Source organism: Etheostoma spectabile, chromosome 15 (genome assembly GCF_008692095.1).
Source record: "Etheostoma spectabile isolate EspeVRDwgs_2016 chromosome 15, UIUC_Espe_1.0, whole genome shotgun sequence".
In the NCBI taxonomy this organism is placed as follows: Eukaryota; Metazoa; Chordata; class Actinopteri; order Perciformes; family Percidae; genus Etheostoma; species Etheostoma spectabile.
This window is the reverse complement of record NC_045747.1, coordinates 27826346-27841444: the sequence shown is the minus strand read 5'-3', so window position 1 is coordinate 27841444 and position 15099 is coordinate 27826346. Positions and strand designations below refer to the sequence as shown.

Here is a 15099-nt window from a genome sequence, read left to right as displayed (position 1 = left end):
ACACACACTCTTCCCACTCCGAAGCAAGGTCAGAACAAAGAATTGCAACGTAGCAGTGTCTATTTAATTCAGAGTTGAGGTCCCAACATAACAAACAAAAGAACTCTAAAGGCCACCTAAACTTTTCCTAAACAAAACAACATATAAAGAAAAGACTCTAACCTAAACTTCTACAAGAAAAACACGTACTTACATTTTTTCGTACAGTTATTTTTGGAATTTATGGTCAATAAACCTCATTTATAGGAAATTATGTTTGAGTTAGAAAAGCAGAAATTAGGAATTATTTTGACTTAAATTAAAGGAAATTATGTTGATGGATAATCACAGACTGGAATAAGTCAACTTTTACCCAATGTTGTTTCAAAACCACTTCAGTATGTTTTTCCAAATGCCAGAGAGTAACTGACTTTGTACTCCTGAGAGATCAGCTTCTGACGAGTGGTCAGAGCGTCACGGCACTTTTGAAGAAGAGGGGCGTATTACTGACCAAAACAAGTTCACCATAAGATGCCAAAACGCAACTGAGTTGGCCGCACCTTTTCTGACACGGCCTCCTCAAACTTGTGATTGAACAGACACTTGTAGACTTTCCCGTCCCCTGCCTGAGTCTGTGAGGAGGCAGAAAAGAGATGACATCATTGCATAACAGCTAATTAACTAGCAATAATTACCAATAATTCATATTTGTTTGTGTTACGACCCCTGTGGGACTGTCCTGTGTAACTTTCCTGTGCTTTTCTGGTTAGGTTAATCGTGGACACCTGAGGGCCCCAATGTGTGCCGATTACTCAAGCCTGGTACTAGTGCAGGAGGGGAGTCTTCTTCTTGTCTCCGTCAGTGGAGGCGTCCCCCTTCAAGGATGTGGCTATGGTTGTTTTGAGTTCTTCGTACACTTCAACATCTACACCTACACTTTATTTTCACTCATCCCCACCTCAATTACTGACTGGACTGATTGTCACACGACATGCTTTGTTTTGTGTTCTATTTAGACGTATGATTTATCGTTTGCTAAAATAAATTACTTTTGTAATACCTTTAAAGGTGCTGTGTCTCCATACTTGTCACGGTCTAAGAGCCGGAACGTGACAGTTTATCACAGCAAACCTCAATACATGTTTTTAACGGAAGTTTTTCAATTGGGAATTTTGAAAAGAAACACTGAAACAAAGGAGATTGTTTTGACATTTAAACTACTGCACTGACCTGAATGCAACTTAAAGGGAAATCCGTCTGTCCTTGTGTATTTTAAAAGCAGATTTCAAACATTTTCTCAGAATTGGAATCCTATTAATTGCTAAGTACATTGGCATTGTAATAAACTTTATAATTTGTAAATAAAGTAGTTGTGTTCTTGGAAAGGTTTCTGATTAGTAGCCAACAATAGAGTAAAATATGGATTTAACATCCTGAAAAAATTTCAATATAGCTATACTTTTAAGCCCCTAATTTTGGAATCCTACATCAGAATGGTCCGATGTTACCTGAGAGACAGACTGGAAATGTGTTGCCTCACCAAGACTTGGAATGAAGCTGGCTCAACAGGAGGATTCCGTTTTACAGTAGCCTAAAAAAAGAGTAAAATATGGCTTTAACAGCCTGAAAAAGTTTTAAAATATGGCTTTTTTTGGATATTTAAGCTCTTAATTTTGAGATACTACATCAGAATGCTCCGATATTACATTAGTGATACACTGGATAAGTGCTGTCTCAGCCAGAGTTGGAATGAAGCTGGCTTAACAGGTGGATTCCGTTTTAGAGTAGCCATAAATAGAGTAAAATATGGCTTTAACAGCCTGAAAAAGATTTCAACATAGCTTTACTTTTAAACACTTACTTTTAAAATCCTACATCAGAATGGTCCAATATTACATAAGTGACACATTGGGTACGTGATGTCTCACCTAGAATTGGAATGAAGCTGGCTTAACAGAAGGATTCTTTTTTACAGTAGCCTGAAAAAGAGTAAAATATGGCTTTAACAGCCTAAAAAAGATTTCAAATATAGCTTTCCTTGGACATTTAATTCTTTAATTTTAAAACCCTACATCAGAATGCTCCAATATTACCTTAGTGATACACTGGATAAGTGCTGTCTCACCCAGAGTTGGAATGAAGCTGGCTAAATAGGTGGATTCTGTTTCAGACTAACCAAAAATTGAGTAAAATATGTCTTTAACAGGCTGAAAAAATGTCAATAGTTTTACTTTTAAGCCCTTAATTTTAAAATACTATATCAGAATGGTCCGATGTTACCTGACAGACAGACTGGCTATGTGTTGCCTCACCAAGACTTGGAATGAAGCTGGCTTAACAGGAGGATTCCGTTTTACAGTATCCTAAAAAAAGAGTAAAATTTGGCTTTTACAGCCTGATAAAGATTTCAAATATAGCTCTAAAATTGAATAAGACCACCCAAAATTAATGAAAGAAGAGATTTGTACTTGCCAAAGAGCGTTGTGGAATAAATCATGTTGTTTTGGGTAGTTAAAAAGAACATTGATGTAGTAAAACGGGTGAGTCTTATAACAGTCAGAGATGAAGTGTTAAAAAGTTGTATTGCCTATGGTAGGAATGATTTCTTGTAGTAGTCGGGGAGACACCAAGATGCTCCGCTTGGAGAAAGTGCTCCTCTGTTGGACCAGTGTGGGGGGGCGGAGAGGGTGGAAAGAGTTATCCACAATAGAGAACAGTTTGTTCAGTGACTACCTCTCCACAATAGCATCAAATGTCTCCTGTTTGCAGCCAATAACAGAGCCAGCCTTCCTGATCAGTTTGTTCGGTCCGTTAGTGTCTGAATTATTAGTTTGAAAGTGTTTTGTTCTACTCTGTTCCCAGGTTAGTTGCCATAGCTTTAACCCTCATGTTTTCCTTGGGTCAAATTGACCCGTTTTCCGAAATCAATGTTCTTTTTAACTTTTCCTTTAATTGTAACGACCCACAATAACATGATTGATTCCACACAACGCTCTTTGGCAAGTACAAGTTTCTACTTTCATTCATTTTTGGGGGTCTTATTCAATTGTATAGCATTTGGAGAAAAAAATTGAAGTGAAAGAATTGGTTTCGAAAAAGTGTTGATTAAAAGTTGACATATTCCAGTCTGATTATCCATCAACATGCGTTCCTTTAATTTTAGTCCGAAAAGTTCCAAAGTTCTGCTTTTCTAACTCAAACATTAGGTATAATTTCCTATAAATGAGATTTATTGAACATACATTCCAAAAATAACTGTAAAACTAAAGTTAATGTTGAAAACGTGAAAAAAAAGTGACAAACATCGAGAAAAAAAAGGGACAAAATCATAAGAAAAAGAAAGACATTGATAAAAAGCCTCAACAGAAGTGTTGATTTTCAATTTTAACAGGAAGACAAGACAAGGGTCAATCATGGTTGTGATATGAGCGTGCTGAGACTTGAAATGTGATGATCCATTAGAATGAATATCACGTCTGCTTTTATTAAAGTAATGGTTATGTTGCACGATAATGCCATTTGAGTATGTACATGTGCATGACAATACATGCATACGGTCTGCATGGCGTGCTACTTGCACAGGCTCACCACCAGCCAACTGATTTCCCCTCACAGACAGCTGATGTGAATCTTATTGGATTTCTTTTGACTCTGACTCAAATGGAATGTGGCAGCTTGACATTGTTAGGTCAGGCAGCAGAAGAGAACCTGGAGCTCCCTGCACGTCTCATTGTTCTTTTATTTATCAGTCCATTACTCCACAGATAGATCTTAAGCGGTGTGTGTAGGTTATCAGCGTACGATCTCCAGCTGTATGGACGGTACATGCCTTTCTCCCCCGCAGGGTTTCTTACAGGAGTGCTATGTGTTGGGGGCTGAATACCTTTTTCCAGAGACAACCTCCAGTAGATGAGAGCATCAAGTGCGGTTGACATGGTGATGTCTTTAACCCTCACGTTGTCATTGGGTCAAATTCACCCATTATCAGTTTCTCATTAAACTGGCCAAAAATAACACGGATGGTTACATACGACGCCTTTTGCAGGTAATATTCTGACTAGTTCACCTCATTGATTGAATTTTGCGAGCTCCGTTAAATTTTTATAGCACTTGAAAAAAACATTGAAATGGTTTGGTCAGTCTGCTTATCCACCAAACCGTAACGATTTGTCGAAAGGATTCCTAATTTAAGATTTTTTTTTAAACAAATTAGGTATGATTACATATGAGGTTTATTGATTATGTCCAAAATTAGGTGTAAAACTAGTGGTTATAAATGGTTAGTGAATCCGATGGCAGTGGAAAAAGCGTAGAAAAAAGCTTAACTTATAAAAGCATAATAAAGAATCTTAAGAAAATATAGAAGAAAAAAAATGTAGTTTTTACCTTGGAGGACGTTGCATTGTTGATGTGAAAACACAAGGGTTCAACTTTGGCTCGTGTGGAAGGCAAAAGATATTCACTTACAGTACCAGTGTGATGGGGTTAATATTTTTTCCCACTCTGGTTCTCCCATTCGGCTTTTAAACTAGACAGAATCCAACATTCTGTCAATGCTGTGGACTTCCCTTCCCAGGGTTCTTTCCTAAATCATTTGTTTGCATGCATTTACGGAGTGGCTGTGGTCTCAGTCAACACCAATCTGTGAATCAATGCAAGATCAAAACTGATATCAGGAGGTAACCACTCATTTTGGATTGCGTTGACTAGTTGCAGCATAACACTCAATCCAGGTACAGCTTCATGCAATCTAAGGCTGAAGCAGGTTGACTACATTGGAAGGATGGGATATTATGTATTTTGTGTGGATGACTGACTTAGTTTTTTTTTTTTGTAAATGAAGTTGAAATGCCTGTTCATTAATACAGTGATTCCCAAAGTGGGGGTCGGGACCAGCGGGAGGGGGGGGGGGGGGCAAGTTGATTTCCAGAAATTAAATAAAAATTTAAAAACAGCGTACGTTAGCCATGATTTTAACACAAGATAAAACTGTGTGTATTTTGTGTTAGTATGCTTGGTTTGGTATACGCCTATAGTGCGTGTGCAGTTGAGCGCAATGTTTACATATGTTTATATGGGTGTGTGGGGGGGGGGGGGGGGGGGGGGTCGCAAGTCACTTGCACCGTTACTTTGGGGGTCATGGGCTGAAAGTTTTGGGAACCCTGCATTAATAGAGGTGAGAAATGCCATTGTGGTGATGTGTGTCCAGTAAGTGTTACATTGTTGGGTGCTGCTTGGTTTAGTTTCTCAGGCTGCAATCTAACCATTGTGTACAAAAAAAAAAAAAAAAAAAAAAAAAAAAAAAAATAGGGGCCCTTGGAGTTTAGTCGTAGTTATTATACGCCCCATATTGTTGTGTTCTATTTAACTTCAGGTAAAAGCAAAAGTTCTGGTTCTCAGGAAAGAACAGAAGAAGAAAGGGGGCCTCATTTATTTATTTTATTTGGATCTTAGTCTTAAAATCATGTTCAAAAATCTCAACAAACGTTGAAAGAGATGTAAAAACATTTATTGAAAAATACATTTTTAATTTTAAAATTCATGTTTAGATTTAAAATACATTCTTTAAAACCAAGCGTAGTCTTCTAGAGAGTCGTCAGCGTCGGTTCCTTCCATATCTACCTGGAAGAAGCAACCAACAGTATTAAAAAAAGCAAAAAAGCCACTGATGCATTATGCAAGTTAGAGGATGGGTACAACAGTGGAATCATTTGTCCAATGCAGTTAATTCTAGTAGCATTGTCCTAGCTGATGTATGCATGATGCCAACTGACAAAATGTCTAAAAAGAAAACCAAATATCCAGAAAAATCAAAAATACATACAGTTGGGTGATTGACACCAAGTCAAGCTGCACTAGACTGCTCATGAAGGCTTCATTTGAGCTTTCTTAAAGTACTGGGATAATATGGCCACGGGTCCTGAGTGCAAATTGAATTCCAATGGGTGGGTGAATGATAGATAGATAGATAGATAGATATTTATTGATCCCAAAAAAATGGGAAATTACAGTGTTAGAATGGGTGGGGTGGGGGGGGGGGAATTGCCCTTCTCATATTAAGCCTCAAGCCCCATCTGGCTCCCGTAACTGTGGCAAATATTACACATTTAACTCACCCTTTAGCCCCAATTGCATATTAAGCAGGTGCAGTGATAGAAGAAGGTGGTTTAACACCGAGTAGTCTTGTTTTCATGCAATTCTCACCTTGGGATTTCCAAGGTCTGCAGAAGTTCCCGTTGGAGACTTCCTGCTGGCTGCCGTGCACATCTGTAGACAGAGCGATGATGCCAGAAGGTCTTATACAATCTAAAAGACGCGTGCGTGCGTGCGTGCGTGCGTTTTAGTACTAAGCCTTGGAATTATGTCATGTCTTTAAATTAAAAAAAAAAAGATCAATACAATAATTTCTGGGTGCAACTTCAATCAGTTTTAGGGAAAACAGGGATATAGCTACAATAAAAAAATAAAATAAAGTGTTTGTATTTTGGGAAAACACCGACCTATATGATAAACATTGGAGGTTGCCACTCTTCATATTATTTGTTGGTATACATTACTGAAACTCAGTCTGGGCAAGTTCTCATCTTCATAAACCTGTTCCCATCTTTCATCTTTAGAAACGAGCATTAATAAACTGTACATCATAGTCATTCATCTCAAACATTCCGGGATCGGTTTTGATCAAATCAACCAACTACAGATTGCTGCAATTGTGTACAATTCGTTGAACAGGAGTCTTCTCATATTTTTTTCTCCTTCATGACTGATTAAATTATACACTTAAGTGCCCCAACCAAGCCCCTCACATTTCATGTATAAATTGATTTGTATTTTTGTACGTGCTATCAAACGAGGTTCATAAAATGACCAGTATTACAGGAAATGTACATGTACAGTATAAGCCTACATTTTAAAAAGGCACAGCATGCTCTCCATCACCCATCCTGATGAGTGATTCTTACCTTGCGATTTCCAAGGTTTGCAATAATTTCCATTGTAGGCTTCCTGTTGGCTGCTGTGCATATCTGCAGTCATATAGAGGGATGACAATTAAAAGTTCATAATTAGTTCTTAAGCTGCTTGGTGTCTTACACTACCATACTATTTGCTGCCAAAGTCTTAACGGTTTGTTTTTCTGTGATCTTAATGGTTTGAAGTTGGGTAACTTATGAAACCAAACACCGTAGTATAGTAAACAATTTGAAAAAGTGCTTTTACTTCCCACAGACATATTTTACAAATGCTTAAATAATGCATTCAAATTTCCAAGCTCTTAATTTCTGCCAGGATGGTTGATTATTATAACATTGCACTTAAACTATTCTGGATCCCAAGCTCTTTTTCTGATGGGATTTACTTATAACTTACAATGTTCTAGGATAGAAATCATGACTTACATTTCATAAAAAAAGATTTCAGAAATTAAAAAAAAAAAAAAAAAGGAACACTTTTTATGGTCATGATTTTATGTTGCATGACTGGTCCCCAAATTACTGACCTGTAAAACTACAGTGTAGACAAGTACTGTGCTTGGTGCGCAGGCATAATGATTCATCTTTATATTACAGCATGCACATTTTCCTATATAAAACGAAAAAGGGTCACGCAGGAAATTGAAACCCTGACCTGACGACATTCCTCCAGTGATCATGCCTCCTCTTCTTTTCTTCCTTTTACCTCCAACTCCTTCAGCCGGGCCATAGTTTGCTTTCTTCATATCTATGGAGATAAATATCGGTTTAAAAATAAAAGTGGGACATGTTAGGGCTGTGCAATTTATAAAAATGTTCTTGCAGCTCTAAAGATCCCAAAAACAATGTAATGGAGAAAAACCGTTACTACTTATTTTCGGGTTCATCATTGTATTTAGGAGATTGTACCATAATAGGTAAACATAAGTTTTTTTTAACTATTGTAATATTGCAAACTGCTGCAGCTCGTCTTTTCACCCTGTGTGTTGAGCTTTCTGTTTTAGCTACAGAGTGAGACATCTCACATCTGTTCCATCTTTGTTGGGAGTCGCACATGCGCAGTAACTAGTTAAGGACTACTAGCCAGTCAGAAGCAGAGTATGAAGGTGTGAATCGTTAGCAGCTAGGCTAGCATTATAACGTGTGTTACAAAGTGATGCACATTTGTCACAGAAGTAAAGGCTGGACAACAATAGAGCAGTTTGTGAAAAGAGTTTTCTGTTGGAGATGTAAGGCCTGGGGGGGGGGGGGGGGGGGGGGTGGGCGCTTGTTTTTTCCCTTTATAAACCTATAACATGCACAAATAGACATACAATAAAGACAAGGGAGTGAGCACTTTAAAAAGGAACACGCCACAGTTTTTTGAAATAGGGATTGTCACAGTCTCTCAACCCAATAGAGTCCCAAATCAATATTTGCCAAGAAAATCATCCATTCTTAATCTGCATCGCTATTTGTAATTGTGAATATGCATTCAAATTGACCAGTTTTCCTACGTCAATGTTCTTTTTAACTACCCAGTTGTAATTACCCAAAATAAAACTCGACTCCACACAACACTTTTTGGGGTGATCTTGGGGCATCTTATATTTTATAGCATTTGAAGTTGTTTTGAAATAGTATAGTAATAATTCCAATTCAGTCTGATTATCCATCACACATTCCTGTCATTTTAGTCTAAATAATTCCTAAACATAAGGCATAATTTCCCTATAATTGACGTTAATTGAACATAAATTCCAAAATTGAATTGCAAAACTAAAAGTTATTGTTAGGTAGGGTTGAACATAAAAAAAATGACAAACATTGAAAAAAAAGGGAGAGGGTGTTAAAAATGGTCCCCCCCCCCCCCAAAAAAAAAAAAAAACAAACCTTAAGAAAAAGTTTAAAAAATTGATAAAATGCTTTAAAATTGTTGATTTTCAATTTTGAGGGGAAGACAACATGAGGGTTAGGAAGCAAATCACCCAAAGGTTTACTTTGATGCCATCTACTCGGTCCCATGCTGCTCGTCATCTCACATACACAGTTGTGTTCCAGTAGTTCAGAACACTGGACGCCACAGTCCACTAAATGTGTCTTTGATGGAGACACGTCTGCTATCTTCTGGGCAGCCGTCTGGACACACAGTTGCTGGTTTTGGACTTCTTTGTTCCTGCAAGCTTCATCCTCCACGTCCACTCCGTTTTGGCCAATCACCCGACACCTATTTGTGTCCGTGTCGTCTTCAGTGATGGTAAATAGAATTTTACTCTGCCGGGGAGTTGGGGAAGCTAAGGGGCCCTTTGCTAAAGGAACAATGCCCTTGCCTTGCTTTAGCGTTCTCGTTTTAGAGGCATCCATGTCACTGGACTTCTTGGCGGGCATAGACGGGGCAAGAGACTTCACAGACTCATTCATTTTTCTCGCCGGTTGACTGCTACACACTTCATAGGGAATGATCTCTGTAGTGTCTGCTTGAGGATTTGTCTCGTCACCATCTTCTTGCTCATTTTCAGGGAGCTTTTGGGATTCGTTTTGGGAAAGTCGCAGTTCATCCGTGCAGGGTACGCGACGCCTCACAGCTTTCATGGATTCTGCAAGTCGCTCTTCATGAGCTTTTCTCAGTTTGAAGATCTTGAAAAGGGTTGCACTGTCCATGGAGCTTAAGTTACCCTCAGCATTGATAGTATAAGCGGCGTCAGCCATCACGGGACCATTTTTGTTCCTAGTTGGCCTCTGGAAAACAGACCTCACATGCTCTTCTTCAGCTTCGTATGACGGCACATGGTGGTCATTCTGAGGCGGTGTTTTGGACATTGGAACCGAGTCTGTTACTTCAAACTCCAGCATGCCGTTCTGTAGCAGAGAGTCCTTATTGGGGATAGAGAGGGGCAAAGACTCCGCAGAACAAACCGACTCAGTCGTTTTTTTAATTTGATAGGGAGTCGTGTCTTCATGTGGATTTGTCTTGTCGGCATCTTCTTGCTCATTGTCAGGAATTGTTTGGGATTCGTTTCGCGAATGTGGCAGCTCATCTGTGTAAAGTAGCATACGCCTTACAGGGTCAACCAATCCCACCGGCTCATTTTCTCTTCTGGATTCTGATTTTTGCACTTCATGAGCTTCCTTTAGTTCGAAAAAGGTTGGGCTGTTCTTAGAGCTTAAGCTACCCTTAGCATTATCATTAGCACCGTCGGGCACCAGTGGACTGTTCTCAGTCTGAGTTGGACTCTGGTAAGAAGACTTCTTATGCTCTTCTTCAGCCAAATGAGACAGCAGTTGGTTGTCATTCCGAGAAAGTGTTTTGGACATTGGAACAGAATCAGATACTTCAGGGTCCAACATGCCATTCTGCAGCAGCCACTCCTTAGAAGGGATAAAGGGGGGCAAAGACTCCACAGACCAAACCGACTCATTCATTTTACTCTCCGTCTGACAGCTATACATTTGGTAGGGAATTATTTCTGTGATGTCTGCAAGTGGATTTGTCTCGTTGCCATTTTCTTGCTCATGGTCAGGAAGCTTTCGGGGATGTAGCAGTTCATCTGCGCATGGTAGGCCATGACGCCTTCCAGAGCCAACCAATCGCATTGGCTCATTTTCTCTTCTGCATTCAGCATTATGCCCTTCATGACCATCTATCAGTTTGAATATCTTGAAAAGGATTACACTGTCCATGGAGCTTAAGTTACTCTCAGCATCATTGGCATATTCACTGTCATCCACCATTGGACCATTTTTCTTCCGAGTTGTACTCTGGTAAAAAGACATCTGCTCTTCATTTTCGTAACACGGCAGCAGGTGGTCATTCTGAGGTGGCGTTTTGGACACTGGAACAGAGCCAGTTACTTTAGGCTCATACATGCCGTTCTGCAGTAGCCAGTCCTCGGGAATTAAGGGAGGCAGAGACTCCACAGACCAAACAGACTCATTCATTTTTCTCTCCATCTGAGATACATTTAAAGACATTTGATAGGGAATGATCTCTGTTGTGTCTCCGTGTGGATTCGTCTCTTCATCTTCTTGCTCATTGTTAGGGAGCTTGTGGGATTCGTTTTGTGACTGTAGCAGTTCATCTCTCTCTTCAGATCCGGTGAATTCCACAGACTCAATTTCTCTTCTGGATTGTGGACTTTGCTCTTCATGAGCTTGTCTCAGTTTAAGGATTATGAAAGATGCTGTACTATCCTCAGAGTGCAAGTTACCCTTAGCATTATCATTAGGACCGTCGGCCACCACAGGACCATTTTTGGTCTGAGTTAGACACTGGTAAGACTTCTCATGGTCTTCAGTTGCGTAAGACGGAAGCTGGTGGTCATTCTGAGGCAGTGTTTTGGACACTGGAACATAGTCTGTTACTTTAGGCACAAACATGCTGTTCTGCAGCAGAGAGTCCTTAGTGGGGATGTAACTGGGCAGAGACTTTACAGACCAAAGAGACTCAATAGTTCTCATCTGAGAACTATTAAAAGACATTTGATAGGGAAGGATCTCTGCCGGGTCTGCATGTGGATTTGACTTGTCACCATCTTCTTGCTCATTGTCAGGGAGCTTTCGGGATTCGTTTTGTGAATGTAGCAGTTCATCCGTGGAGGGTAGACTACACTGTACAGCACATTGGGATTCTGCATTTCGCTCTTCATGGTCATCTCTTAGTTTGAATATTGTGTAGAGGGTTGAAATGTCCACTGAGCATAAGCTACCCTCAGTATTATCATAAGCTCCGTCAGCAACAATTGGACCATTTTTGGTCCGAGTTGGACTCTGGTAAAAAGACCTGTCATTGTCTTCTTCAGTTGTGTAAGATGACAGCTGGTGGTGATTCTGAGGCGGTGTTTTGGACATTAGAACAGGGTCAGTTACTTCAGGCTCCAACATGCCGTTCTGCAACAGCCACTCCTTGGTGGCGATAAAGGGGGGCAGAGACTCCACAGACCAAACAGATTCATTCATTTTTCTCGCCGTCTGACAGCTATACATTTGATAGGGAATGATCTCTGTCTGGTCCGGAACTCTCTCTGGTCTCTGTGGATTTGTCTCATCTTCTTGCTCATTGTCAGGGAGCGGTCGGGATTTCTTGTGTGAATGTAGCAGTTTATCCGTGTAGGGTAGACTACGCTTTTGAGAGCCGTTCAATCCCACCGGTTCATTTTCTCTTCTGCCTTCTGCTTTCCACTCTCCATGAGCTTTACTCAGTTTGAGGATCTGATAAAGGGTTGCACCATTCTTAGAGTTTAGGTTACGCTCAGCGTCATCGTCAGCACTGTCAGCCACCACTGGACCATTTTTGGTCTGAGTCGGACTCTGGTAAAAAGACTTCTGGTGGCCTTTTTCCGTTTCGTAAGACGGCAGCTGGTCATCATTCTGAGGCAGGTTGTCCGCCAATTTCAGAATCCTTGCCTGCGGCGTGCCACTTCTCCAACTCATTAGGATGTCAGGAACAGAGACGTGTCTCTCTTTGACAACCTCTTGTTGAAAAGAGCTACAAACAGGAACTATACTATCTGGAGAACCGGCTGAAGTAAGTGAAGCACTGCTGGATAAAGTATTGTTCCTGACCTCGGCAGAGCCTCTTTTTTGCAATCTGGTACTTGAGGCAGATGGAGAGTTTGAGCCGGTTGCACGCCCAGAATCTGAGTCAATGAGTGGGCTTCTTTCTCCATAACGACCTATCTGTATGGGTTCTGTTTGGACCTCACAGTTCACGGTTTCTCTAACATTGCCAGTATGACTCTGATGACTTCTGTGGGTCCGGTTTGGGTTCTGGTAGGGTGCGCTAGGAGCGTAGACTGGGGAATGGAGAAAACGTCTGTCGACAGGTTGGACGTGAGGGTGGGGGTGGTGCAGAAAATGGGCTGGAGCATTCATATAGGGATGAGGGGGGAATGGGGGCATGACCATACCATAGCCTGGAAGGTAGAAAAATCATAGGTGAAATTAACTGAGATGATGGTTCAAGTCAAATAAACTAAATTTAAAAATAAATTAAGAGACTTACCCATGCCTGGGAAGGCCGCAAAGGGGTTATAGGGGAAGGGCATGGGCCACTGGTAGTGGAGAAAAGGAGGTGGAGGTGGTGGTTGGGGTGGAGGTGGAGCATGGACGTAGAAGAAAGGCCGGACAAAGACGGGGGGTTGGGGGTGGAATGATGCTCCTGGGTCTTGGCTGATGCCGTGCAGTCCCGGAGCTTGCTGCTCACAGGTTGGTCCACGGCTGTTGGTGTGTAGGCTCCCAGCAATTGGTCCCTGATGAGCTGGTGGAGATATGCTGACAGCTGATGTTGCTGCCATATTCAACCTACAGAGATGGAGGAAGGGCAGTTAGGACCGTTGTGAATCCACATTGATTTTCCAAAACAGTTTGCCACTCTAGATCTTGGCAAACTACACGCAAACAGGTCAGGTCGACTCAATTCGATTACGTTTCTCACTAGCAGGTTTATTAGGACACTTAAAAAAATAAATAAATAAATAAAAAAAAAAGCCTTATCCTTCGCTTTACCTGCTGTAACAAAGTGTTAGGTAGTATCTTATAACAAAGTTATCATGCAAAAATAATATTTCAAGTTTAAAAATCAGAAATAGCAATTAAAATACCCAAAGGAACAATGGATAATTTAAATGTTTTAATGACTGAGGTTAATCTTTCAAGGGAAGAAGAAACAATGAAAGAATTGAGGAAATAGATCTGTATATTGAAATGGCTAAAGGGGCATTTCTAAGATCCCGAGCAAAAAGGCTGAAACAAGGGGAAGGAAATTGTATTCATTTCTTTGCTTTAGTGAAGCAAAATTGCAAAAGAAATAATTTTACTCTTAAAATTAACGATATCACCTTTAATTCTGACATTTCAAGATATGTTAATTTTTTATTAATTTCAATAGGTCAAAGATTAAATTTGCCGATTGTGACATTTGTCAAGTCTGTTAAAGCGTTTACATCAACTATAGGTGAAAAATTTGAAATGGAATGCAAACGTCCAGAGGCTGTTAGCTCAATAAGAGAGAAGAAAAAAAAAAAAAAAAAAAAAAAAAAAAAAAAAAAGAAATCTCAAAGGAACGATAGCCTTTCAGCGAGTTTTATATGCATTTTGAGAAACTATTGGAAACCTTCATTTGATTTATTCAAAGAATGCACAATATATATATATATATATATATATATATAGCTATTATATATATATCAAGTGATAAAGATCACTTAACGATAGAAAATTGGACTTATAACGCTCTTAAATATTAACTACAAAATGCTATCATTAATCTTTTGGGAACCGTTAAGGTCTTCATTAGATAATTGAAAAAAGAAAAAAAACTATCTATAATATTAGACACAATATAGACAATATTCTGATCTCAATACTGATGCCCGGGTAGTGTTTGACTTTTATAAAGCATTTGATATGATACGGAAGAATACTACTTTTACTCAAAGGACTTCAGATTTTGAACAAAATTTCATATGCATAGTTGAAATGCTTTATAAACATATTTACAGTTCTGTGATATAGCCAAACATCACAAAAAGATCTCCTGTACTGCGGTCAATTTGCCAGGGCTGCCCTATTTCACCACTCTTGTTCCTGCTGGTGGTTATAATATACTGACATATATTAAACATAATCATATCCATAAATTTGTCTCACAGCTCTTTTTGAGTGACAAACTAAGATTGAATATGCTATAATAATTGAAACTCATTGACCAATTTTCAGCTGCTACGGGTTTAACAACACTTTGTATCAGACTGATAAGGAAAAAATGATTTATAGCCTACCGATGTAAAATATTGAGTTATATTATTTTATATCTGCAAGGACCACATGGAACGTCAGCAGCAGCAGCTCTAAATTGAAGAAAAACAAAACTAAATGTATGGCTTCAACGAGACATTTCTATTTTAGGGACATTTTTAAAGTCTTTAAAGACTAACACCATATTTATGAATTTTGTACGGAAAAAACAGACATTTTAAAAAGCGGTTCACTGTGGTTCTAAGGATGAAGGTGGATTTGAACTTCTGGGACTTAAATTACACCTTTAAGGTGAAATGGTTAAAGGAATGTTCGACAGCACCAGTCTTTATGGTACTTTACCCCCAATAACCTTTTTTAATAGCATAGGAGGTACAACGCAATATCAACTCTCTCCCCCTGTTCAAAACTAGAC

General features: G+C 39.5%; 1 protein-coding gene across 6 annotated transcripts in view; it reads right to left on the bottom strand.

The window, feature by feature from the left end:
• Positions 1-5550: 5550 nt before the first annotated feature.
• LOC116702551 (uncharacterized) overlaps positions 5551-15099 on the bottom strand; it is a 24531-nt gene continuing 14982 nt past the window's right edge. Inside the window, exons 1-9 of one of the 6 annotated variants that reach the window (XM_032536819.1) lie at positions 12931-13225; positions 12534-12841; positions 11975-12500; positions 10087-10432; positions 8918-9588; positions 7606-7698; positions 6942-7004; positions 6184-6246; positions 5551-5601 (exon numbers count right to left, since the gene is read on the bottom strand). In XM_032536819.1, coding sequence (XP_032392710.1) covers positions 5576-5601; positions 6184-6246; positions 6942-7004; positions 7606-7698; positions 8918-9588; positions 10087-10432; positions 11975-12500; positions 12534-12841; positions 12931-13222 — 2388 coding nt within the window. In that variant the 5' untranslated portion in view covers positions 13223-13225 and the 3' untranslated portion in view covers positions 5551-5575. Of the gene's footprint in view, positions 5602-6183; positions 6247-6941; positions 7005-7605; positions 7699-8917; positions 10433-10464; positions 11934-11974; positions 12501-12533; positions 12842-12930; positions 13226-15099 lie in introns of those variants that run through there. The other 5 variants (XM_032536818.1, XM_032536814.1, XM_032536816.1 and 2 more) reach the window with 5 other exon arrangements.